At 47.2% G+C, this 25,213-nt stretch overlaps 1 protein-coding gene across 2 annotated transcripts in view; it reads right to left on the reverse strand.

The window, feature by feature from the left end:
• The window catches only part of LOC148149685 (SPRY domain-containing protein 3-like), a 1,210,740-nt gene that overhangs the window by 1,175,814 nt on the left and 9,713 nt on the right, over positions 1-25,213 (reverse strand). The window contains exon 2 of one of the 2 annotated variants that reach the window (XM_087988635.1): positions 3,828-3,954. In XM_087988635.1, the coding sequence (XP_087844761.1) occupies positions 3,828-3,952 (125 nt within the window). In that variant the 5' untranslated portion in view covers positions 3,953-3,954. Of the gene's footprint in view, positions 1-3,827; positions 3,958-25,213 lie in introns of both variants that reach the window. The other variant, XM_087988636.1, reaches the window with a different exon arrangement.

A 25,213-nucleotide genomic window follows, 5' to 3' on the forward strand; every position in this document is an offset into this window, starting at 1 on the left:
ACACCCACATTAAACACCCACACCCACACACACACCAAACACCCACACCCACACCCACATCCACGCCAAACACCCACACCCACACCAAACACCTACACCAAACACCCACACCCACACCCACACCAAACACCCACCCACACCCACATCAATCACCCACTCCCACACCCACACCAAACACCCACACCCACACCCACACCAAACACCCACACCCACACCAAACACCCACACCCACATCAATCACCCACACCCACACCAAACACCCCCACCCACACCCACATCAAACACCCACACTCACACCCACACCAAATACCCACACCCACACCAAACACCCACATCCATACCAAACCCTCCACCCCCACCCACATCAAACCTCCCCACACACCCACATTCTCACCAATCCCCTACCGCACCAACACCTACATCAAACCCCCAACACACACACCCACACCCACACCCACCCACACTGGTCCCACCTTCTTGCACTAGACGTATTGCCTTGATCTTAAGTTTTCAGCCAAGTACTTTTTAATATTTGTGAGTTTTCCTGCCTCAAACCCTCCTCCCCCCCTCCCACACAGAATATTGCAGACCCCCAGCACCCTCTGGGTCAAAATGTTTGCTCTTAAATCCCCTATAAACATCCTCCCTTGCAGTTTAAAATTATGCCCCTCTATTATAGATCATTCGACTAAGGGGACAGTTGTTTCCTATCCCCCCGCCCATGCCCTTCAGATTCACATACACCCTCATTCACATAATTAGATTAGATTAGATTACTTTTTTTTAATTATATTAGATTACTTACAGTGTGGAAACAGGCCCTTCGGCCCAACAAGTCCACACCGACCCGCCGAAGCGCAACCCACCCATACCCCTACATTTACCCCTAACCTAACACTATGGGCAATTTAGCATGGCCAATTCACCTGACCTGCACATCTTTGGACTGTGGGAGGAAACTGGAGCACCCGGAGGAAACCCACGCAGACACGGGGAGAACGTGCAAACTCTACACAGTCAGTCGCCTGAGGCGGGAATTGAACCCGGGTCTCTGGCGCTGTGAGGCAGCAGTGCTAACCACTGTGCCACCGTGCCGCCCACTTCTATCAGTTACCGCCTTCAACCTTCTCTGTTTGAAAGAAAACACTGAGTTTATCCATCACTGAAACATTCCGTCCCAGACAACATCCTGGTGAATCTCCCACTGCACCCCGTCCACATCCTTCCTTTCGTGTATATAGCTGGGTCGATTGGTCAGTGGTTAGCACTGCTGCCTCACAGGTTCGATTCCAGCCTCGAGCGACTGTGTCTGTGTGGAGTTTGCACATTCTCCCCGTGTCTGCGTGGTTTCCTATGGGTGCTCCAGTTTCCTCCCACAGTCCAAAAATGTGCACGTTACAGTGGATTGGTTAAGGGACGATGCAGAGTTACTGGCGTTGGGTGGGATGCTCTTCAGAGGGTCAGTGTGGACTCGATGGACTGAATGGCCTGCTTCCACACTGTAGGGTTTCTATGATGATTCTAGTGTGGGGACCAGAACTGCACACAGTACCCCAGCTGCCGCCTGACCAACTCCTACATAACCTCCCTGCTCTTATAGTCTATCCACGACTGATAAAAGCACATGATCCACATGCCTTCATAACCAGCCAGTACCAGGAATCTGTGGACAGGTGCTCCAAGATCTCCCTGTGCCAATGCCGAGAGGGTGAGACCCCAACTCACTGGAGCAGGACGATCCATAGATCTCCCCATCCTCACTGATGGAGGAGCCCAGCAGAGGGAAGCAAAAGGTAAGGCTACAGCAATCTTCAGCCTGAATCCCAGCATCATAGGTGCCCATCCATACCCCCTATTATTGCTCCCAACCACACCCACTGTTATTACCCCAGCCCCACCCTCTGGAATTACCCCCAGCTCCACCCTCTGGATTTACTCCCAGACCCACCCTCTGGAATTACCCCCAGGCCCACCCCCTGTAATTACCCCCAGACCCACCCTCTGGAATTACCCCCAGCCCCACCCTCTGGATTTACTCCCAGACCCACCCTCTGGAATTACCCCCAGGCCCACCCCCTGTAATTACCCCCAGACCCACCCTCTGGAATTACCCCCAGCCCCACCCTCTGGAATTACCCCCAGCTCCACCCTCTGTTATTACCCCCAACCACACCCTCTGTAATTACCCCCTGACCCACCCTCTGTAATTACACCCAGACCCACCCTCTGGAATTACCCCCAGCCCCACCCCCTGGAATTACCCCCAGGCCCACCCCCTGTAATTACCCCCAGACCCAACGTCTGGATTTACCCCCAGCTCCACCCTCTGTAATTACCCCCAGACCTACCTCTGTAATTACCCCCAGCTCCACCCCCTGTAATTACCCCCAGACCCAACGTCTGGATTTACCCCCAGCTCCACCCTCTGTAATTACCCCCAGCCCCACTCTCTGTAATTACCCCCAGCTCCACCCCCTGTAATTACCCCCAGGCCCACCGTCTGGATTTACCCCCAGCTCCACCCTCTGTAATTACCCCCAGACCTACCTCTGTAATTACCCCCAGCCCCACTCTCTGTAATTACGCCCAGACCCACCCTCTGTAATTACCCCCAGCTCCACCCTCTGGAATTGTCCCCCAGCCCCACCCTCTGGATTTACTCCCAGCTCCACCCTCTGTAATTGCCCCCAGCCCCACTCTCTGGAATTACCCCCAGACCCACCCTCTGTAATTACCCCCAGCTCCACCCCCTGTAATTACCCCCCACCCCACTCTCTGTAATTACGCCCAGACCCACCCCCTGTAATTACGCCCAGACCCACCCTCTGGAATTAGCCCCAGCCCACTCTCTGTAATTACCCCCAGACCCCATCCTCTGGAATTGACCCTTGGGCTGTGAACTGAAATTTGGATGGGTTCCTGGGTAACCAGGTATGTCTTTCCCTCTCTCATTCATTCAGAGAGACAGGAGAGGAGCAGGAGGAGGCCATTTGGCCCATCGAGCTAGCTCCAGCATTCAATATGGCTGATCATTGAGTTCAAGTCCCTAATCTCACCCTCCCCTCCATTTCCCTCAATCCTTTTGGCCGTAAGAGTTATATTCACCTCCTTCTCGAAAATACTGAATGTTTTGGCTTCAACTGCTTTCTGTGGCAGGGAATTCCCCCGGTTCCCCACTCTCTGGGTAAAGACATTTCTCCTCAGCTCAGTCCATAATGTCCTACTCCATATCCTTAGACTGTAACCCCCTAGATCTGGGCTCCCCCACCATTGGGAACATCCTTGCTGTCTTTACCCTGTCTACTCCTGCTAGAATGTTCTTGCTTTCCATGAAATCCCCCTCATTCTTCAAAACCCCAGTGAAAGTAATCCTAACTAATACATCCTCTCATCATGTGTCAGCGCTGACATCCCAGGGATCAGACTGGGAAACCTTCACTGCACTCTCTCTCCAGCAAGAACATCCTTCCCCAGGTAAGGAGACCAAAACTGCTCACAAAATTCCAGCTATGGTCTCTCCAAGGCCCTGTCTAAATGCAGCAAGATATCCCTGCTCCTGTACTCGAACCCTCTCACTATGAAGACCAGCATCCCATTTCCCTTCCTCACCCCCTGCTGCACCTACAATGCTAACCTTCAGTGACTGGTGTACAAGGATACCCAGGGGGTCTCGATGAATATTCCCCTCTCTCAATTTATACCCATTTAGATCATAACCTGCCTTCCTGTTTTGCTCCCACAGTAAGTAACCCCACATTTATCCACATTAAACTGCATCTGCCCACGTGTTTGCGCACTCAGTCAGCGTGTTGAGGTTTTATCCTCACCTTAAAATATCGCCGTGTACCTGAACCCTCTCGAATCGGTCATGTAGTGATGGAGCTACCGTGAGACCACGCTCTGTCTTCTTCCAGCTCAGTAACTCCCTCACCTGCCGATTAAATTCGTCCATTTCTGCTGGTGGAATAACAGAACAATTAGGAACACTGTTACTCTGGAAACGTTCTCCTGTGATTTGTGATCAATCTTCAGTATTTCTGTGGGTACCCATCTAATACAATCCACCCACAATGTCTCAACATCTTCCCCAACCAGCTTTCTGTGCCGGTCAGCACTGAAACAGCTCCTCTCCAACCAACCAATCTCACCACCATCTCTGCGTTTCCATCTGTCTCTGTCCCTTTCTCTGTCTCTGTCCCTGTGCGTGTCCCGCTCTCTGTCCCTGTCCCTGTCTCTGTCTCTATCCCTGTACCTGTCCCTTTTCCTGTCCCTGTCTCTGTCCCTGTCTCTATCTCTGTCCCTGTCTCTGTCTCTGTCTCTTTTCCTGTCCCTGTCTCTGTCCATTTTCCTGTCCCTGTCCGTGTGGGAAACGTTTCCCCTTGTTATTCCCACCCTGGCTGCAGGCTTTAACACGGTGACTCCTCCACCCTCCTCCAGCCCCTCTCCATCATCGTCCAGCCGCTGCGACTGTTCTCTCCTTCATGATAAGGCCGGGAGGGATAGGAGCTGAAGGCAGCCATTCAGCCCATCGAGTCTGCTCCTGCTCCCATTCAGAGATTGTCAATACCATTGACAAAGTCAGCAATTGTTGCTCATCCCTAATTTCCTCAGATTTAAATTCCACTATCTCCCAGGATGGGATTGTCACCCAGATTACAAACCTGGCCATCTGAACTACCATCACAGTGACACTGTCAGAGGGTCAGTGCTGAGGGAGTGCCGCACTGAGAAAATGCCGCACTGTCAGAGGGTCAGTTCTGAGGGAGGGCCACAGGTGAGAGAGTGCCACACTATTGGAGAGTCAGTACTGAGGGAGTGCCGCACTGTCAGAGGGTCAGTACTGAGGGAGTGCCGCACTGTCGGAGAAAGGCAAGATGTTTACTGAAGCAGAGATGTCTCCCCCCATCAGCTGTGGCAAATGATGTTTAGATTAGATTACTTACAGTGTGGAAACAGGTCCTTCAGCCCAACAAGTCCACACAGACCCGCAACCCATTCCCCTATATTTACCCCTTCACCTAACACTGTGGGCAATTTAGCATGGCCAATTCACCTAACCTGTACATCGTTGGACTGTGGGAGGAAACCCACACAGACATGGGGAGAATGTGCAAGCTCCACACAGACAGTCACCTGAGGCGGGAATTGAACCCGGGTCTCTGGCGCTGTGAGGCAGCAGTGCTAACCACTGTGCATTGGTATTTTTTGAAGACGAGATCTCCGGCTGTTGCTGTGGTGAACATGTATCAGGAACCAACACTGCTATAAAACTCTGTGTCTGCTCACTAACTTAGTGTAGTTTGTGTAAGCTCACTGTGTGTCTGTGAGCAGCCACATATCTTACATTGGAAAGCTCCAACAGTGTCACCTATTTCCGATGCTGTGAGGAGTGTTCAGGTTGGTATTATGGCACTCTCTCTGCTACCTCTTCAAAATTACTCTTTGTGTTAATTTTATTCTTGCTTGTGTAATTTTAAGTATCTGTTTTTATATTTATTAAACATCTCTCCACAATAGGAGTCATTCTGACCAATTCGAGTTGAGGTGAAATTCAACTGTGATTTTATGGAATGACAGACTGAGTGCTTGAATGACCTCTCCCTGTTTCTTTCAAGTTCTGTGCAATTGTGAAATCTATTAGTACATTCTGAATACCTCGGTTTAATTCTTAAATGTCTGCCTGTAATTGTTCCACCAACTTTATTTTGTTTGAGTTGTAACAAACCTGAAGTGGTCTTTAACTCCCCGATCTGCCTGCCCTCCACATGTGCTTCCGCTCTGCCTTGACAGTAAGCAGTTTTTTTGGCTGTTTTTCCAGACTGTGGCAGACCTACAGAGAAACTGTACTCCTCCTGGGAGCCAGACACTCCTGAACAAAATATATCTGAAATATTAAATTCACAAAACTTTGAAGTGAAATGTCTGGAACACTTCACTTGCTGTCATGTTAACCAGTCTTCAGCTGTGGTCTGAATTCTGCTTTCACCCAGGTTGGGAACACTTGGCTGGCTATCACACCCAGACATAGTAAGGCATAACGCAGCTCCTCTACAGCACAGACGGAAGCCATTCAGCCCATCGGGTCTGTGCCTGAAAGAGGTCTTCAATTAGCCCTAACACCCCCAGCTGTTACGCTGACGGTTTGCAATTTGCATTCTATTTTCAGTCTTGCTCAGATTGCCACTTTAAAAGTTTGTGTCGAACCGGCTCCCTCTGCCCACCCAGGTTGTGCATTCCGACTCACTGTGGGCCCATTTCTGTACGTCTCTCTTGATCCAATTAAATGTCACCAAGTGGAATCGTACCTGTTTCTCTCTCTCTCTCTTTCTCTCAATGTGCTTCCTGGCCTGGTGAGGATTTCAAGAACATTCTCCTTTGATTTCAGTTTTCCCAAAGTGCCGTGATTTTCCTTGCTTTTGTCTGCTGTCTTTGCCAATTCCCTTGAACTGGGTTTCCCAGGTTACCATTGGAAACTGTTTGTTCCCGTAACAGCTTCAGGATTCTTTAATGTACTCAGGGGCCATGGACATCATTGGCTTGGCCAGCATTTACTGCCCACTGTTAGTGAAGAAAGGACAAAGAACAGTACAGCACCTGAACAGGCCCTTCGGCCCATCAAACCTGCACCAACTCATGATGCCTTTCTAAACTAAAACCCTTTTGCCTCTCCACAGTCCGTATCCCTCCATTCCCCGCCTGTTCATGTCTCTGTCAAAATGCCTCTTAAACATTGCTACTGTATCCAGCTCCACCTCCTCCTTTGGCAGCACATTCCAGACACTCACCACCCTCTGTGTAAAAATCCTGCCTCTCACATCTCCTTTAAACGTATCTCCTTTTACCTTAAATCTGTCCCTGAGTAATTGACATTTCTACCCTGGGCAAAAGGACCGCACCATCAATTCTATCCAGGCCTCTCAAACTTCTATCAGTCACCCTCATCCTCTGATGTTCAAACAAAACAAGTATGTCCAATCTCTCCTCATAGCTAATATGCTCCAAACCAGGAAACATCCTGGTAAACCGTTTCCGTACCCTCTCCAAAGCCTCCACATCCTTCTGGTAGTGTGGCGACCAGAACCTGACACAATATTCCAAATGTGGTCGAATTGAAATTCTATACAGCTGCAGCATGGCTTGCCAGTTTTTATATCCTGTTCCCTGACTGATTAAAGTGAGCATGCCTTTTACCACCCTAACCCCTTTATCCACTTGTGTTGCCACTTTCAGGTGACTGTGGACCTGTACACCTAGATCCCTCTGTACGTTGATGCTAATAAGGGTTCTGCCATTTACTGTAAACTTCACTCCTGGACTGGACCTTCAAAAGACAGCTTGCATTTGTCTGGATTAACCTCCATCTGCCATTTCTCCACCCAAGTCTCTAGCCTGCCTATATCCTGCTGTATCCTCTGGTAATCCACCTCAACATCCACAACTCTCTCAATCTTTCTATCATCCACAAACTTACTAATAAGGTGCCTACATCCTCCTGAAATAGTTTCTAATTATTGTAACAACTGGGCTCCCAACACTGATCTCAGCTGAATCTCCTCTTGACCTGAACACATCTTTCACTGCACTCCACTTTTGGAATTCCAAAGACACTCTTCTGTTGGTGACACTCCTCAAACCTCCTGTTCCACTTTATATTCACCCCAACAGGCACTGCCTCTCCTTATCTTACCCTGTGACACAGGAGGAGCAGCAGCTGCCTTTCCACCTCCTCTCTCCCTACCATCCAAGGCACAGCCAGCAAGGCTGCACTTTACCGACTGGAATTCACCAGGTGCCGATGACTTTTGACCTCTCTGACCTAGGCTCCTGAACTCCAAGTCAGAGTGCAGAGGATCAACTCCGGTGCTGTCTGGAACCGGCTGACTGGGCCGTGTTCAAACAGGCCGCAGGTACCTTGGACGGGTACGCCACCACCATCACAGACTTTATCAGCAAGTGTGTGGAGGACTGCACACTGAGGGAGTCAATCCAAGTGTTCCCCAACAGGAAACCCTGGACAAATCAGGACATACAGAGCCTGCTAAAAACCAGGCGTGAGGCCTTCGGATCAGGAGACCCACTCAAATATAAGGAATCCAAGTATGACCTTCGCAGAGCCATTAAGACAGCCAAGGACCAATACCGATTCAAACTAGAGACCCAGACAGACACCCGGCAACTATGGCAAGGACTGAATGACATCACTGGTTCTAAAAGCAGACAATGTAAGATAGCAGACAATGATACATCCCTCCCAGATCGTCTCAACGCCTTCTGTTCTCGCTTTGAGCAGAATTTCAGCGGAGAGGGAACACTTATTCCGACAAGTCCTGACGAACCTATCCCAACAGTCACTGCATCAGAGGGCAGATCAGTTTTCCTTCGTGTGAATCCAAGGAACGCGATGGGATCAGACGGAGTACCAGGCCGTGCACTCAGAGCATGTGCAGACCAACCGGCAGAGGTCTTCTCTGACATCTTCAACCTCTCCCTGCAGCAGGCCACTATCCCGGCCTGTTTTAAGAGGCCAACATCATCCCCGTGCCTAAGAAGGCTCATGCAGTATGTCTCAATGACTACCGCCCAGTGGCCCTAACTTCGGTGGTCAGGAAGTGCTTTGAAAGGCTGGTCATGGCATTAATCAGCTCCAGCCTCCCCACTACTCTTGACCCACTCCAATTTGCCTATCAGACCAACAGATCCACGTCAGATACCATATTACTCGCCCTTCACTCCTCCCTAGAACATCTTGACATCAAGAACAGCGATGTAGGAATCCTCCTCATTGACTACAGTTCAGCCTTCAATACTATTATCCCCTCGAGACTGATTACTAAACTTAGTGATAGAACATAGAACATAGAACATAGAAAAATACAGCGCAGTACAGGCCCTTCGGCCCTCGATGTTGCGCCGATCCAAGCCCACCTAACCTACACTAGCCCACTATCCTCCATATGCCTATCCAATGCCCGTTTAAATGCCCATAAAGAGGGAGAGTCCACCACTGCTACTGGCAGGGCATTCCATGAACTCACGACTCGCTGAGTAAAGAATCTACCCCTAACATCTGTCCTATACCTACCCCCCTTAATTTAAAGCTATGCCCCCTCGTAATAGCTGACTCCATACGTGGAAAAAGGTTCTCACGGTCAACCCTATCTAAACCCCTAATCATCTTGTACACCTCTATCAAGTCACCCCTAAACCTTCTTTTCTCCAATGAAAACAACCCCAAGTGCCTCAGCCTTTCCTCATACGATCTTCCTACCATACCAGGCAACATCCTGGTAAACCTCCTCTGCACCCGTTCCAGTGCCTCCACATCCTTCCTATAGTTTGGGGACCAAAACTGCACACAATACTCCAGATGCGGCCGCACCAGAGTCTTATACAACTGCAACATGACCTCAGTACTCCGGAACTCAATTCCTCTACCAATAAAAGCCAGTACACCATATGCTTTCTTCACTGCACTATATACCTGGGTGGCAACTTTCAGAGATCTGTGTACATGGACACCAAGATCCCTCTGCTCATCCACACTACCAAGTATCCGACCATTAGCCCAGTACCCCATCTTTTTGTTACTCTTACCAAAGTGAATCACCTCACACTTACCTACATTGAACTCCATTTGCCATCTTTCTGCCCAGCTCTGCAACTTATCTATATCCCACTGTAACCTGACACATTCTTCCTCACTGTCAACAACTCCACCGACTTTCGTATCATCCACAAACTTGCTCACCCAACCTTCTAACCCCTCCTCCAAGTCATTTATAAAAATGACAAACAGCAATGGTCCCAAAACAGATCCTTGCGGAACACCGCTAGTAACGGCACTCCAAGATGAACCTTTACCATCAACTACTACCCTCTGTCTTCTTCCAACCAGCCAATTCCTAATCCAAACCTCCAACTCACCCTCAATGCCATACCTCCGTATTTTTTGCAGTAGGCTACCATGGGGAACCTTATCAAACGCCTTACTAAAATCCATATACACCACATCTACCGCTTTACCCTCGTCTACCTCCTTAGTCACCTTCTCAAAGAATTCAATAAGGTTTGTGAGGCACAACCTGCCCTTCACAAAACCATGCTGACTATCCTTGATCACATTATTCCTATCTAGATGTTCATAAATCCTATCCCTTACAATTCTCTCTAACACTTTGCCCACAACAGAAGTGAGACTCACCGGCCTATAGTTACTAGGGTTATCACTACTCCCCTTCTTGAACAAGGGAACCACATTTGCTATCCTCCAGTCTTCTGGCACTATTCCTGTAGACAACGAGGACATAAAAATCAAGGCCAATGGCTCTGCAATCTCCTCCCTTGCTTCCCAGAGAATCCTAGGATAAATGCCATCAGGCCCAGGGGACTTATCTATTTTCATCCTTTCCAGAATTTCCAACACCTCTTCCCTCCATACCTCAAAGCCGTCCATTCTAATTAATTGTGACTCAGTATTCACATCGGCAACAATGTCCTGTTCCTGAGTGAATACTGACGAAAAGTATTTATTCAGTGTCTCCCCAATCTCTTCCGCCTCCACTCGCAACTTCCCACTACTATCCTTGACTGGACCTATTCCTACCATAGTCATTCTTTTATTCCTGACATACCTATAGAAAGCCTTAGGGTTTTCCCTAATCCTACCAACTAAGGACTTTTCATGTCCCCTCCTTGCTGCTCTTAGCTCTCGGACTAAGCCCCACTCTCTGCAACTGGATCCTCAGTTTCCTGACCCACAGGCCACAATCAGTGAAGATTGGGATCAATATTTCATCCTCACTAACACTCAACACTGGAGCCACCCAGGGGTGCGTACTCAGCCCCTTACTGTACTCACTGTATACCCATGACTGCGTCACCAAATACCAGACTAATTCCATTTACAAGTTCGCTGATGACATCATCATAGTCGGTCGAATCTCAGATGGCGACAAACAGACTACAGACGGGAGGTGGAAGACCTGGAAAAATGGTGCACTGAGAACAACCGAGCTCTCAATGCCGGCAAAACCAAGGAACTCATTATTGACTTTTGGTGGGATGTTACTCATGCCCCCCCCCCCCCCCCACACACATTAACAGCACAGAGGGGGAACGAGTGGAGAGGGTCAAGCTCCTGGGGGTGGTCATCCACAACAAGCTTTGTTGGACTCTCCATGTGGATGCACTAAGTTACAAAGGCCCAACAACGTCTCTTCTTCCTCAGGCAGCTGAGGAAATTTGGCATGACGGCGAATACCCTTGCTAACGTTTATAGGTGCCCCATCGAGAGTATTCTGTCTGGATGTATCACTACCTGGTATGGCAACTGTACCATTCAAGATCGGAGACGGTTACAGAGAGGGGTGAACTCGGCCCAGACAATCACAAAGACCAACCTCCCATCTATAGAATCCATCTACCAGGCCCACTGTCAAGGAAAGGCCACCAGCATTCTCAACGATCCATCCCACCCTGGCAATGTTTTTCTACAACCTCTACCATCGGGGAGAAGGTACAGAAGCCTGAACACACGCACCAGCCGGTTTCACAACAGTTTCTACCCCACTGTTGTTAGAATACTGAATGGCCTCACAAACTCTTAACATTCACCTGTACCTGGGTTTTGTTTTTGCTGCTGTTTACCTATTATTTACTATCTATGCGACTTAACTCTGTGATCTCTCTGTATTGTGCCTTGGTACACATGACAATAAATTCAATTCAATTCAATTTAAGTCATTAAAATCAATTGTAAATAGTTGGGGTCCCAAGGACTGACCCTTGTGGCACCCCACTAATTACAGTTTACCAAGCAGAGAAAGACCCATTTATCCTGAACCTATACTCTGTATTGGTTAGCCAATCCTTTATCCAAACTAATAAATTACTCCTAACCCACATGATCATACTTTGCCCCTGAACCTTTTGTGCAGCACCTTATCAAATACCTTCTGGAATTGTAGATCTACTCCATCTACAGGACCCCCACTATACACAGTGCTCATTATATCTTCAAAGACTTCCAGCAAATTAGTCCAACATGATTTATCTTTCATAAAACCATGCTGATTCTGCTGGATTATATTTTGACTTTCCTCATGCTCTGTTATTACTTCCTTAATAATTGATTCTTACTATTTCCCAATTTCAAATGTTAAGCTAACTGATCTGTAGTTTCCTACTTTCCGCCTTCCTCCCTTTCTGAATAAGAGTGCTATATTAGCATTTTTCCAATCCACTGTTTCCAGGGAATTTTGGGATATTATAACCCATGGATCATGTCTAGGCCAGCATTTATTGCCCATCCCTAATTGCCCAGAGGGCAGTTCAGAGTCAGCCACCTTGCAGTGGGACTGGAGTCACATGTAGGCCAGACCAGGTAAGAATCGCAGATTCTTTCCCAAAAGTGAAACTGGGTTTTTTCCTGACAATCAAAAATGGATTTGTGGTCAACATGAGCTTCTTAATTTCAGATTCATTATTGAATTCAAAATCCCCCGTTAGCAGGATTTGACCCCAGATCCCAAGAACACTATGGGGATCAGTGGATTAACAGCCCAGTGATAATCCAACTAGGCCACCACATCCCCATCTACCATGGGGGCTGTCACTTCCTTTAAGGCCCTGGGATGTAAGCCTGGAGATTTGTCTGCCTCCAATCCCAAAAGCTTGCTCAGTGCTTCTTCCCTAGTGATGATGATTGTTCTCTAATTAGCTGTTACCATTCGGATGGTATACATATCCTCCACATAAAAACTGAGGCAAAGTACTGATTTAGTCACTCTGCCTTTTCTGTGCTCTCCACTATTCATTCCCCAGACTGATCCTCCAAGGGACCAATGTTCACTTTAGTTACTCTATTCCCTTTTATGTACTTATAGAAGCTTTTGCTATCAGTTCTTATGTTTTATGCATTTTCTCATAATTTAGGGCTTGCTCTTTTAATGACTTTTTCAGTAACCCTTTATTTATCTTTAAAACTTTCCCAATCTTCAGGCCTGCCACTGGCCTTTGCAATATGATATGCCTTAGTTTTTGTCTTTGCGTGATCTTTAGTTTCCTTGTTCAGCCAGTGAGGTTTTACCTTGCTCTTACAATCTTTTTCCTTTCTGGAATGCATTTTGGGGGCAGCATTGTGGCTCAGTGGTTAGCACTGCTGCTTCACAGCACCATAGACCCAGGTTCGATTCCAGCCTCGGGTGACTGTCTGTGTGGGTTTGCTCCAGGTTCCTCCCACGGTCTGAAGATGTGTAGGTTAGGGGGATTGGCTATGGGAGATTGCCCCGAGTGTTAGTTGCATTAGTCAGGGGTAAATGTGGGAGAATGAGTCTGGGTGGGATATTCCTCAGAGGGTCAGTGTGGGCTTATTGGGCCAAGATGGCATGTTTCCACACTGTAGGGATTCTAAATCTATTTTAGTTGGCAGCAATTGAGCATCTCCTTAAACATGTGCTTCTGTTCGTTAACTGTCCTGACCATTTAGCCTTCCTGCCCTGTGCACTAGGGTCAGATCTGTCCTCATGTCTATGTAATTACTTTTGGTAACTCCATGATTTGGAGATGCTGGTGTTGGACTGGGGTGGACAAAGTTAAAAATCACTCAACGCCAGGTTATAGTCCAACAGGTTTATTTGGCAGCACTAGCTTTCGGAGCGACGCTCCTTCATCCAAATAAACCTGTCAGAGACAACACCTGATGAAGGAGCGTCGCTCCGAAAGCTACTGTTTCCAAATAAACCTGTTGGACTATAACTTGGTGTTGTGTGCTTTTTAACTTGGTAACTCCAGACCGCTAGAGTGGGACTGCAGTCTTCCTCTCTGACTTTGTCTCTCTGTGTCTGTCTAGATCTATCTCTCTCTTATTGCCTGTCCTCTGTCTCTCCTTCTTTGTCTCTCCATGTCTCTCCCTCTCTATTTCTCTCGGTCTTTCTCCTTCCCTGACTGTCTTTCTCTTAACCTCTGTCTACTTCTGTTTCTATTTCTGTCTGTCGCTCTCTCCCTTTCTCTCTCCATCTAAGGTGCAGTCATTGTTGTAAACAAACACCTGCCATGGACACACTGTCAATCCCAGGAAAGTACCTAACCACAACTGAGATTTGGAACACCATGCTCCCCACCCCACACCTTCCGTCACGGAGACTGTGACTTGCCAAAGAGATCCCCAGGCATCAGGAAAGCAAACAGAGAGCGTTGCATGAACAGTGCTTGGTGTGTCAGTGTGAAAATAGCAGCGCCTGAGGGACAATCAGCTGCAGGGAGGCTGTTTAACCTTTAACTTGCAGTTAGCGTGCAGCGTGCTCAGAGAAACGAGGCCAGAAATCTGCCTTTTCATTGCAATTTTCAACATCTCAGTAGCCCCAGGATAGAACAAAGTTGTTCATATTATCACGCAATGAAGACAGTGAGGACTGACTGACAGCTGACAACACGGGTGAGCAGGAATCTGGCTGCACAACAATTTCTGGTTAGTGCCTACTGCAACACGGCCAGTGCTTGGGAACACAGCAGCACATCCACACAGCTCCAAACATCAAGACCCAAGCACTGACACAGGGGATATGGGGAGGGCGAGCACGGCCTCAGCATGGACTTTCAAAACAGCTTCAGAGGCAACGTCCAACACTTACAGCTGGGAGGAAACACACCAGACACTTGGAACACAGCAAGATCCCACAGTAGCAAAAACCTTTTGACAGTTTGTTTTCATTGAAACTGTCCAAAGGTTAATTATTGGTGTGGGAAATGGGCAGCACTTTGCACCCCATGCCCCCACCCTGATGGCAAATAGGGACTAAGGAAAATTTTACATCCACCTGAGAAGCCTGAATAATGTGACTCCCGAAATGCCGAACTTCCTCAGCACTGACCCTCTGACAGTGCGGCACTCCCTCAGCACTGACCCTTCGACAGTGCGGCACTCCCTCAGTACTGACCCTCCGACAGTGCGTCACTCCCTCAGTACTGACCCTCCGACAGTGCGGCACTCCCTCAGCACTGACCCTCCGACAGTGCGGCACTCCCTCAGTACTGACCCTCCGACAGTGCGGTGCTCCCTCAGCACTGACCCTCTGACAGTGCGGCACTCCCTCAGTACTGACCCTCCGACAGTGTGGCACTCCCTCAGCACTGACCCTCCGACAGTGCGGCACTCCCTCAGTACTGACCCTCCGACAGTGCGGTGCTCCCTCAGCACTGACCCTCTGACAGTGCGGCACTCCCTCAGTACTGACCCTCCGACAGTGTGGCACTCCCTCAGCACTGACCCTCCGACAGTGCGGCACTCCCTCAGTACTGACCCTCCGACAGTGCGGTGCTCCCTCAGCACTGACCCTCTGACAGTGCGGCACTCCCTCAGTACTGACCCTCCGACAGTGTGGCACTCCCTCAGCACTGACCCTCTGACAGTGTGGCACTCCCTCAGTACTGACCCTCTGATAGTGCGGCACTCCCTCAGTACTGACCCTCTGACAGTGCGGCACTCCCTCAGTACTGACCCTCTGACAGTGCGGCACTCCCTCTGTACACTCCTGGAAGTCGGATTTGTCAGCAGTGAGGGGAATGAAGGCAGTTGGCCGAACAGTAGAGAAATGGAATTCTGGATTGTCAAGCAGTGATGATGTCATTGATTAGCAGTGGAGCCAATGGGCTCAATGGCCTCTATTTGTTCCTTCGCCTTATTGCCTTATCCCAGCATCAAGGTTGGTGAATCTTCATTCCACTTCCTCTCTGGCAATCATATCTTTCCTGAGATAAACATAGAAATGTAGAAACTGGGAGTAGGTGTATGCCATTCGGCCCTTCAGAACTGCTCGGCCATTCAATATGATCATGACTGATACTCTATCTCAATGCCGTGATCCCACTTACTCCCCATCACACTTGATACATGGAAAATCTAAAAAAAAAATCAATCTTATTTGAACATACCCAGTGGCCCATCCTCCACAGCTCTCTGTGTTGGAGAGTTCCACAACATCACCACCCTCTGAGTGAAGAAACATTTTGTCATCTCCGTACTGAATGGCCTACCCTATATCCTGGGAATGAGTCCCTTGATTCGAGACTCTCCAGTGAGGCAAACCTCCTCCCTGCATCTAGTCTGGTCAGCCTGTTGGATTTTATACAGTTTAATCAGATCCCCCTCTCATCCTTCTAAACTCTAGTGAGTAGAGGCCCAGTCAAACCAATCTCTCCCCATAGCACAGCCCTGCCATCCCCAATATCAACCGAGTGAATCTCTGCTGCACTCTCTCAATGGGAAGCATAACCTTTCTTAGACAGGAAGACCAAAATTGCACTCATTACTCCAAGATCCTGTATTCCACTGCATGAAAACATCCCACTTCTGAGCTCTAACTCTCTCGTAATCAAGGTCAATATACCAGCTATAATTATAGATTCCCTACAGTGTGGAAATAAATCCTTCAGCCCAACAAGTCCATACCGACCCTCTGAAGAATATCCTACCCAGACCCCTTCCCTATGTTTACCCCTGAATAACGCACATAACCTACACATCCCTGAACACTATGGGCAATTTAGTTTGGCCAATTCACCTGACCTGCACATCTTTGGACTATGGGAGGAAACACGAGCAGACACGGAGAGAAGGTACAAACTCCACACAGTCACGCGTAGGTGGAATTGAACCCAGGTCCCTGGCGCTGTGAGGCAGCAGTGCCAACCACAGAGCTACCATGCCTTCCTAATTGCTTGACGTCCTTGCAATATCCTTCCCTAATCCTAATCCTTTTTACTTTCATTGACCAGTGTGCACAGACACCCAGATCCCTTTGTATATCTACACTTCCCAAGATTTCACTATTTCAATGAGATTCTTCCTTTCTATACTTCAGACTGATGTGTCTAACTAATGAGCCACATTACACTGCCCCTGCCATGTGTCTGCCCACTCACTCTGCTTGTTTAAACCACATCGAGGCCCCCTCATCCTCCTCACAACCCACAATCTAGAAGGACAAGGGCAGCAGATCCATGGGAACATCACCCCCTGCATGTTCCCCTCCGAGCCCCTCACCATCCTGACTTGGAAATATATCGCCGTTCCTTCAGTGTCACTGGGTCAGAATCCTGGAATTCCCTCCCTAAGGGCATTGTGGGTATCTGTTTCTTGTCTGTCAACCAATTCCTGCTCCATGCCAATATACTGTTCTCAATGCTGTGTGCTTTAAATCTGTCCACCATCTTTTATTTGGGACCTTTTGTGAAATGCAAATACATCATATCCATCAGTTCTCCCTCCTCCATTCTACTGATCCCATTTTCACACATCTCCAGTAGATTAATTAATCCTGATTTCCCTTTCAGAAACCCGTGTTAGCTATTAGCACTTTCCAAATGTTTTGTTATCATATCTTTCATTATAGACTCTAGCATTTTTGTCACTATAGACTCGTCTATATTTGGTTGACTCGTCTATAATTCTCTGTTTTCCTCTGTCTCTACAGCATTATTACTAGTTAGGCTTGTCCGCAGTATATGTGCAGGGGACAATTTCAAAGTTACTCCCAACAAAACGTGGAAGAATTGTAAAGTATCAGGAGGACAATGTGGAGCTCCAAAAGGACATTGACAAGTCGGTGGAGTGGGTGGATAGGTGGCAGAAGGGGTTCATTGCAGAGACATGTAAACTTCGGTCAGTAGAACATTGAAAGACAATATAAAGCAGAGGATAAAATTCTGAAGGGAGAGAAGAAGCAGAGAAACATGGTGTGTCTGTGCACAGAGCATTGAAGGTGGCAGGAGAGGGGAGAGAGCAATTAATAAAGCACACAATGTTGTCAGTGTTATTAACAGGAGCATCGAACACAAGAGCAGAAAGGTGATGTTGAACTTGTACCAGACCCTTGTTAGACCTCAGCTAGAGTACAGTAGTGGGTGCCACATTTTGGGAAAGACGTAAACACAGTGGAGAGAGCGCAGAACTGGTTTACAGGAATGGCTCCAGAGTTGAGAAACTTCAGTGATGAGGATGGACTGAAGAAACTGGGACTGTTCTCCTCACAGAGAAGGCTGAGAGGGAGATCAGAGAGGGGTTTTCAACATCATGAGCCGGCTGGAGAGAGTAGAGAGGGAGAAGCTGTTCCCACTCGGAAAAGGAACAAATACAAGAGGTTATAAGCTTGAAGTGATTTTTAAAGGAAGTAAATGAGACATGATAAGAAACTCCTTCACATAGCAATTGGGGAGGGTCTGGAATGCGCTATCAGGAAATGTGTGGTGGCACGTTCAATTGAAACCTTCAAGCGGGACATTGGCTGGTTATTTGGATAGAAGGACAGTAATGTACAAAGGTATGCAAAGACAGCTGGTGATTGGCACTTTGTAATGGTGCTCAATGAAGAGCCAGTGCAGGCACCTTCTGTAACATGTCTGTGATTCCTGATGAGGGGCTTATACCCGAAATGTTGACTCTCCTGTTCCTTGGCTGCTGCCTCATCTGCTGTGCTTTTCCAGCACCACACTCTCGACTCTGACCTCCAGCATCTGCAGTCCTCACTTTCTCCTACGCCTGTGACTCGGTAAATCACAATTCCTCAGTTGTTGTAGCTTCTGACACAATGCATGTGCAGCAAATATCCACAATCCAGTTTTTCTTGCTACAGGCTGGATTCATTTTAGCCTGGAGCCAGAGGAGGATTCCTCAGTGTACACACCCACCTGTCACAGGTAAACTCTTCCCATGACAGAGTGGAAAGCCTGACTCAGTATTGCACGTACTTAAAGGGGCCATGTCACGGTCGGTGACTTATGGAGATAAGGTATTTCATAACAGATTGTTGGGTTGGACCTCAAGTTTTAAATCAGATTCCAAAAACAGCACATCATCCTTCTGTCAAAAGTACTTTCACGTACAGTAAAGTTCACTCAGGATTATTGTATAATATTTGATAATATGAGAGCTACCTGCTGCAAAGTTTCAACAACAGCAGAAGGTAGAGTGAGATGGTAGCATCATGGCGATCACAGGAACAGTACCTCAAATTCAGCCTACATGGCTTCAATTCCCACCAGGGTTTGTGGTGAAATTGAGTGCAATAAGAATCTGGAATTAAAGCTAGCCTAATAGCGGTAACGTAACCATTGTCAATTATCACAGAAACCCATCTGCATCACTAATGTCCTTTAGGTAAACAAATCTGCCATTGTTACCTGGTCTGGCCTACATGTGACTCCAGACCCACAGCAATGTGGTTGATTATTAACTACCCTCTGAAATAATTAAGTGAGACATTCAGTTCAAGAGCTGGGACATAATGTTTTTAAAAGAGTGTTGTTTGGTTAATGTGCTTCATTGGGGGTGTGGCATGAAGGGGTAACGTCAGTCTACAATTCCATCGTCTTTAGCTATTTCACTTACAACAGCTTCCAGTTGTTCTAAAACCACAAACACCTCACAGCAAGGTTTTTAGAATCCTAAAACTAAAACTGGAAGCACACAGATAACACTCACTCACGCACACGTTACCACAAATCACAGACATGGGGCCTATCAAATCTTTCCTCCAGCCAATCCTCAGGAAGGTTGTGTTTCCAGCTCCTTTGGCCCAAGAACAGCTCCTCCTACACATTCACCTCACTCTCTGCATTTAGAACTTTGTTTTAAAGCCAAGCTTCCGATCATTTTTTGCACCATCTTCAGTCTCGCTGAACAAAAAACAAAGAACAATATAGCACAGGAACAGGCCCTTCGGCCCTCCAAGCCAGTGCTGACACACTTTGTCCTTCCATACTAAAACTGTCTTCCCTTACAGGATCCGTATCCCTCTATTCCCTTCCTATTCCTGTATCCGTCCAGGTGCTTCTTGAATGCTGCAGTTGTGTCTGTTTCCACCCCCTCCTCTGGCAGCACATTCCAGGCACTCTCTATCCTTTGTGTGAAAAATCTGCCTCATACCTCCCCCCTCGCACCTTGAATCTGTGTCCCCAGTAATTGACCCCTCCACCCTGGGAAAAACCCTCCTAATTTCCACACTATCCATGCCATTCACAACCTTATAACCTTCTGTCAGGTCACCCCCTCAACCTCCTGTATTCCAGTGAAAACAAACCCAGTCTATCCAACCTTTCTCCATGGCTAGAATCGCCAGACCAGGCAACATCCTGGTAAACCTTTTCTGTACCCTCTCCAAAGCATCCACATCCTTCTGGTAGTGTGGTGACCAGAACTGTATGCAATATTCCAAGTGTGGCCTAACTATAGTTTTAGCTTTAGAGTTACCGAGTCTGACAGCATGGAGACAGACCCTTTAGCCCAAACTGGTCCATTCCGACCAAAATACCCATCCACTCTAACCCCATTTCCCTGCACTTGGTCCATATCCTTCTAATCCTTTCCTATCCATCTTTTTGTCCAAATGCCTTTTAAATGTTGTTAATGTACCCGCCTCAACCACTTCCGCTGGCAGCTCATTCCATATGCGCACCACCCTCTGTGTAAAAGCATTACCCCTCAGGTTCCCTTTTATTCTTTCCTCTCTAACCTTAAACTGATGCCCTCTAGTCCGCGATTCCCCAACCCTGGGGAAAAAGACTGAGTGCATTCAGCCTATCCATGCCCCCCATGATCTTATATACTTCTATAACATTCTCCCCTCGGTCTCCTTATGCTCTAAAGAAAATGTCCTAGCTTGTCCAACCCCTCCCTATAACTCAGACCCTTGAGTCCTGGCACCATCCTTGTAAATTTCTTCTGCACTCTTTCCAGTTTAATAACATCTTTACTATAACAAAGTTAAAAATCACACAGCACCAGGTTATAGTCCAACAGGTTTATTAGGAAGCACTAGCTGTTGGACTATATAACTTGGCTGTTCTGTGATTTTTTAACTCTCTCTAGTTATTATTTTTCCTTTAATATAGTTAAAGAATCTCTTTGGATCCACCCTAATCTTCTCAGCCAAGGCTATCTTTTCAGCCTCCTGATTTGCTTAAGTTCAATAAAGCTACAACATATCCTTATACTCAATGCCCCCTTCCAATGAAGGCAAGCATGGCATAGGCCTTTTTCACTCCCTTATCTACCTGCACTGCCACCTTCAGTGACCTCAAGAAAGAGACTTTGTGGAGTGCCTCAGAGATGGATTCTTAGAACAGCTGGTGCTGGAGCCTACCAGGGAGAAGGCAATTCTGGATCTGGTATTGTGTAACGAACCAGAATTGGTCAGAGACCTCGAAGTGAAGGAGCCATTGGGAAGTAGTGACCATAATACAATAAGCTTCAATCTGCAATTTGAGAGGGAGAGGGTACAGTCGGAAGTGACAGTACTTCTGTTGAATAAAGGGAACTATGGAGCTATGAGGGAGGAGCTGACCAAAGTTCAATGGTGCAATACCTTAGCAGGGATGACCGTGGAGGAACAATGGTGGATATTTCTGTGTATAATGCAGAAGATGCAGGATCAGTTCATTCCTAAAAGGAAGAAAAATCCCAGGAGGAGGCATGGGCGGCCGTGGCTGACGAGGGAAGTTAAGAAACATATAAAGTTAAAAGAGAAAAAGTATAACATAGCTAAGATAAGTGGGAAAACGGAGGACTGGGAAGCTTTTAAAGGACAACAGAGGATTACTAAGAAGGAAATACGCAGAGGAAAAATGAGGTACGAAGGTAAACTGGCCAATAATATAAAGGAGGATAGTAAAAGCTTTTTTAAGTATATGCAAGGCAAAAAAATAGTTAGGACTAAAATTGGGCCCTTGAAGACAGAAACAGGGGAATATATTACGGGAAACAAAGAAATGGCAGAGGAATTAAATGGGTACTTCAGATCTGTGTTCACTGGGGAAGACACAAGCAATCTCCCTGAGGTAACAGTGGTTGAAGGACCTGAACTTAAGGGAATTTATATTTGCCAGGAATTGGTGTTGGAGAGACTGTTAGGTCTGAAGGTTGATAAGTCCCCGGGGCCTGATGGTCTGCATCCCAGGGTACTGAAGGAGGTGGCTCGGGAAATCATGGATGCGTTGGTGATTATTTTTCAGAGTTCGATAGATTTGGGGTCAGTTCCTGAGGATTGGAAGGTGGCTAATGTTATACCACTTTTTAAGAAAGGTGGGAGAGAGAAAGCAGGAAATTATAGACCAGTTAGTCTGACCTCAGTGGTGGGAAAGATGCTGGAGTCTATTATAAAGGATGAATTTACGGCACGTCTGGATAGTAGCAACAGGATAGGACAGAGTCAGCATGGATTTATGAAGGGAAAATCATGCTTGACTAATCTTCTTAAATTTTTTGAGGATGTAACTCTGAAGATGGACGAGGGAGATCCAGTAGATGTAGTGTACCAGGACTTTCAGAAAGCTTTTGATAAAGTTCCACACAGGAGGTTAGTGAGTAAAATTAGGGCACATGGTATTGGAGGCAAAGTATTAGATTGGATTGACAATTGGTTGGCTGATAGGAAACAAAGGGTAGTGATAAATGGCTCCATTTCGGAATGGCAGGCAGTGACCAGTAGGGTACCGCAGGGATCCGTGCTGGGACCACAGCTTTTTACAATATATGTTAATGATATAGAAGATGGTATCAGCAATAACATTAGCAAATTTGCTGATGATACAAAGCTGGGTGGCAGGGTGAAATGTGATGAGGATGTTAGGAGATTACAGGGTGACCTGGACAAGTTAGGTGAGTGGGCAGATGCATGGCAGATGCAGTTTAATGTGGATAAATGTATGGTTATCCACTTTGGTGGCAAGAACAGGAAGGCAGATTACTACCTCAATGGAATCAATTTAGGTAAAGGGGCAGTACAGAGAGATCTGGGTGTTCTTGTACACCAGTCAATGAAGGCCAGCATGCAGGTACAGCAGGTAGTGAAGAAGGCTAATAGCATGCTGGCCTTCATAACAAGAGGGATTGAGTATAGAAGCAAAGAGGTGCTTCTGCAGCTGTACAGGGCCCTGGTGAGACCACACCTGGAGTACTTCGTGCAGTTCTGGTCTCCAAATTTGAGGAAAGATATTCTGGCTATTGAGGGAGTGCAGCGTAGGTTCACGAGGTCAATTCCTGGAATGGCAGGATTACCTTACACTGAAAGACTGAAGCGACTGGGCTTGTATACCCTTGAGTTTCGAAGACTGAGAGGGGATCTGATTGAGACGTATAAGATTATTAAAGGATTGGACACTCTGGCAGCAGGAAACATGTTTCCGCTGATGGGTGAGTGCCGAACCAGAGGACACAGCTTAAAAATAAGGGGTAGGCCATTTAGGACAGAGATGAGGAGAAACTTCTTCACCCAGAGAGTGGTGGCTGTGTGGAATGCTCTGCCCCAGAGGGCAGTGGAGGCCCAGTCTCTGGATTCATTTAAGAAAGAGTTGGATAGAGCTCTCAAGGATAGTGGAATCAAGGGTTATGGAGATAAGGCAGGAACAGGATACTGATTAAGGATGATCAGCCATGATCATATTGAATGGTGGTGCAGGCTCGAAGGGCTGAATGGCCTACTCCTGCACCGATTGTCTATTGTCTATTATCTGTGGACCTGCACACCCAGTTCCCTCTGCATATCAATACCCCTAAGGGTTCTGCCATTCACTGTCTCATTTCCACCTGCACTTGACCTTCCAAAATGTATCACCCCACATTTGTCTGGATTAAACTCCATCTGCCATTTTTCTGCCCATGCCTCCAATTGATCTATATCCTGCTGTATCCTCTGACAATCCTCCTCACTATCCACAGCTCCACCAATCTTTGTATTATCCTTAAACCTACTAAGACCAGCCACACCTTCCTCCTTATCATTTATGTAGATCATAAACAGCAGAGGTCCCTGCACTGATCCCTGTGGAATATCACCAGTCACAACCCTCCATTCTGAAAAGCCTCCCCCCCTTACCCTGTCTCCTGTGACTAAGCCAGTTCTGTGTCCATCTTGCCAGCTCACCCCTGATACCATGGGACTTCACCTTTTGTACCAGTCTGCCATGAGGGGCCTTGTCAAAGGCTTTACTGACATCATGACAACAACATCAGCTGCTTTTCCCTCATCAATCATCTTTGTAATCTCCTCAAAAAAGCTCAATCAAGTTCATGAGGCACGAGCTCCCCCTCACAAACCCATACTGTCTATCATTAGTTAGTGCATTTGCTTCTCAATGTGAATAGATCTTGTCCCTGAGAATCCAGCTCTGCATTCTCTCTTACGGAGATCAAAACTATTCACAATGCTGCACTTTTGGCCTAACCAAGGATCCACAGAACCTTCTTATCTCGGTATGTGGCCCAGTGTCAAATTGTGCTTAGCAATACCCTGTGAAGCAACTGGGGATGTTTCAGTGTGTTAAAAGGACTATATAAATGCACATCATAAATATAATGGCACTTGGAACCTTAACCAATAACAGGCTGAAAGGGAATTATCAGCAAAGTATTCTCCAAACATTGCAGCACCAGCTCCAGCACAGTTACTGTGACCAGAGAGAGGTCACAGGAACTCACCTAGTTTGCCCTCTGACTCACCTGATGCCTTTTGAACCATCGGAATACAACCCAATTCTTGGAAATGCAGAGACAGAAACAATGTGATCCCACTCCATTGCAAGTGTTGCCTGACATGGGCCTTCGTCTTAGACCTGGGGAAGGGCTCATGCCCGAAACGTCAACTCTCCTGCTCCTCGGATGCTGCCTGACCGGCTGTGCTTTTCCAGCACCACATTCTCGAATAGTCTTAAACAGTATATCTCTATATCTCTGATCACTCTTTTACCCAAGTGATGACATGCACTTTATAAAATAAGCATCTGCATAGAACAGGAGAGCAGATGGGCCTGGGGTCTGGATGCATGAATAATTAAGCAGATTAGGGGAAGTAGTGGCGTAAAGGCAAAGGCTTGTGGTGGCAATGGGAGAATGTGCAAAACTATTATTGCAGAGATTATAACAGAGCATTTGGATAAGCTCAAGGTGATCAGGTAGAGAAATTATGTCAATGAGAAATTATGTTTAATTAATTTGTTGGGGTTCTTTGAAGACGTAACATGTGCTGTGAAGAGAGGGGTATCAGTGGGTGTATTGTATTAGATTTCTGAAAGGCATTTGATAAGGTGCAACATCAAACATAATTGAGGAACATGAAATCTCATGCTGTAAGGGGTAATAGTATAGAAGACTGGCTGGTTAACAGCGAGCAGGGGAACCAGAATATCTGTCTTTTTCAGACTGGCAGGGTGTACCCTGTGGTGG

The sequence above is a fragment of the Chiloscyllium plagiosum genome, unplaced genomic scaffold (assembly GCF_037043375.1).
Source record: "Chiloscyllium plagiosum isolate Xiang-an unplaced genomic scaffold, Cpla_swu_hap1 HiC_scaffold_7, whole genome shotgun sequence".
Lineage (NCBI taxonomy): Eukaryota > Metazoa > Chordata > Chondrichthyes > Orectolobiformes > Hemiscylliidae > Chiloscyllium > Chiloscyllium plagiosum.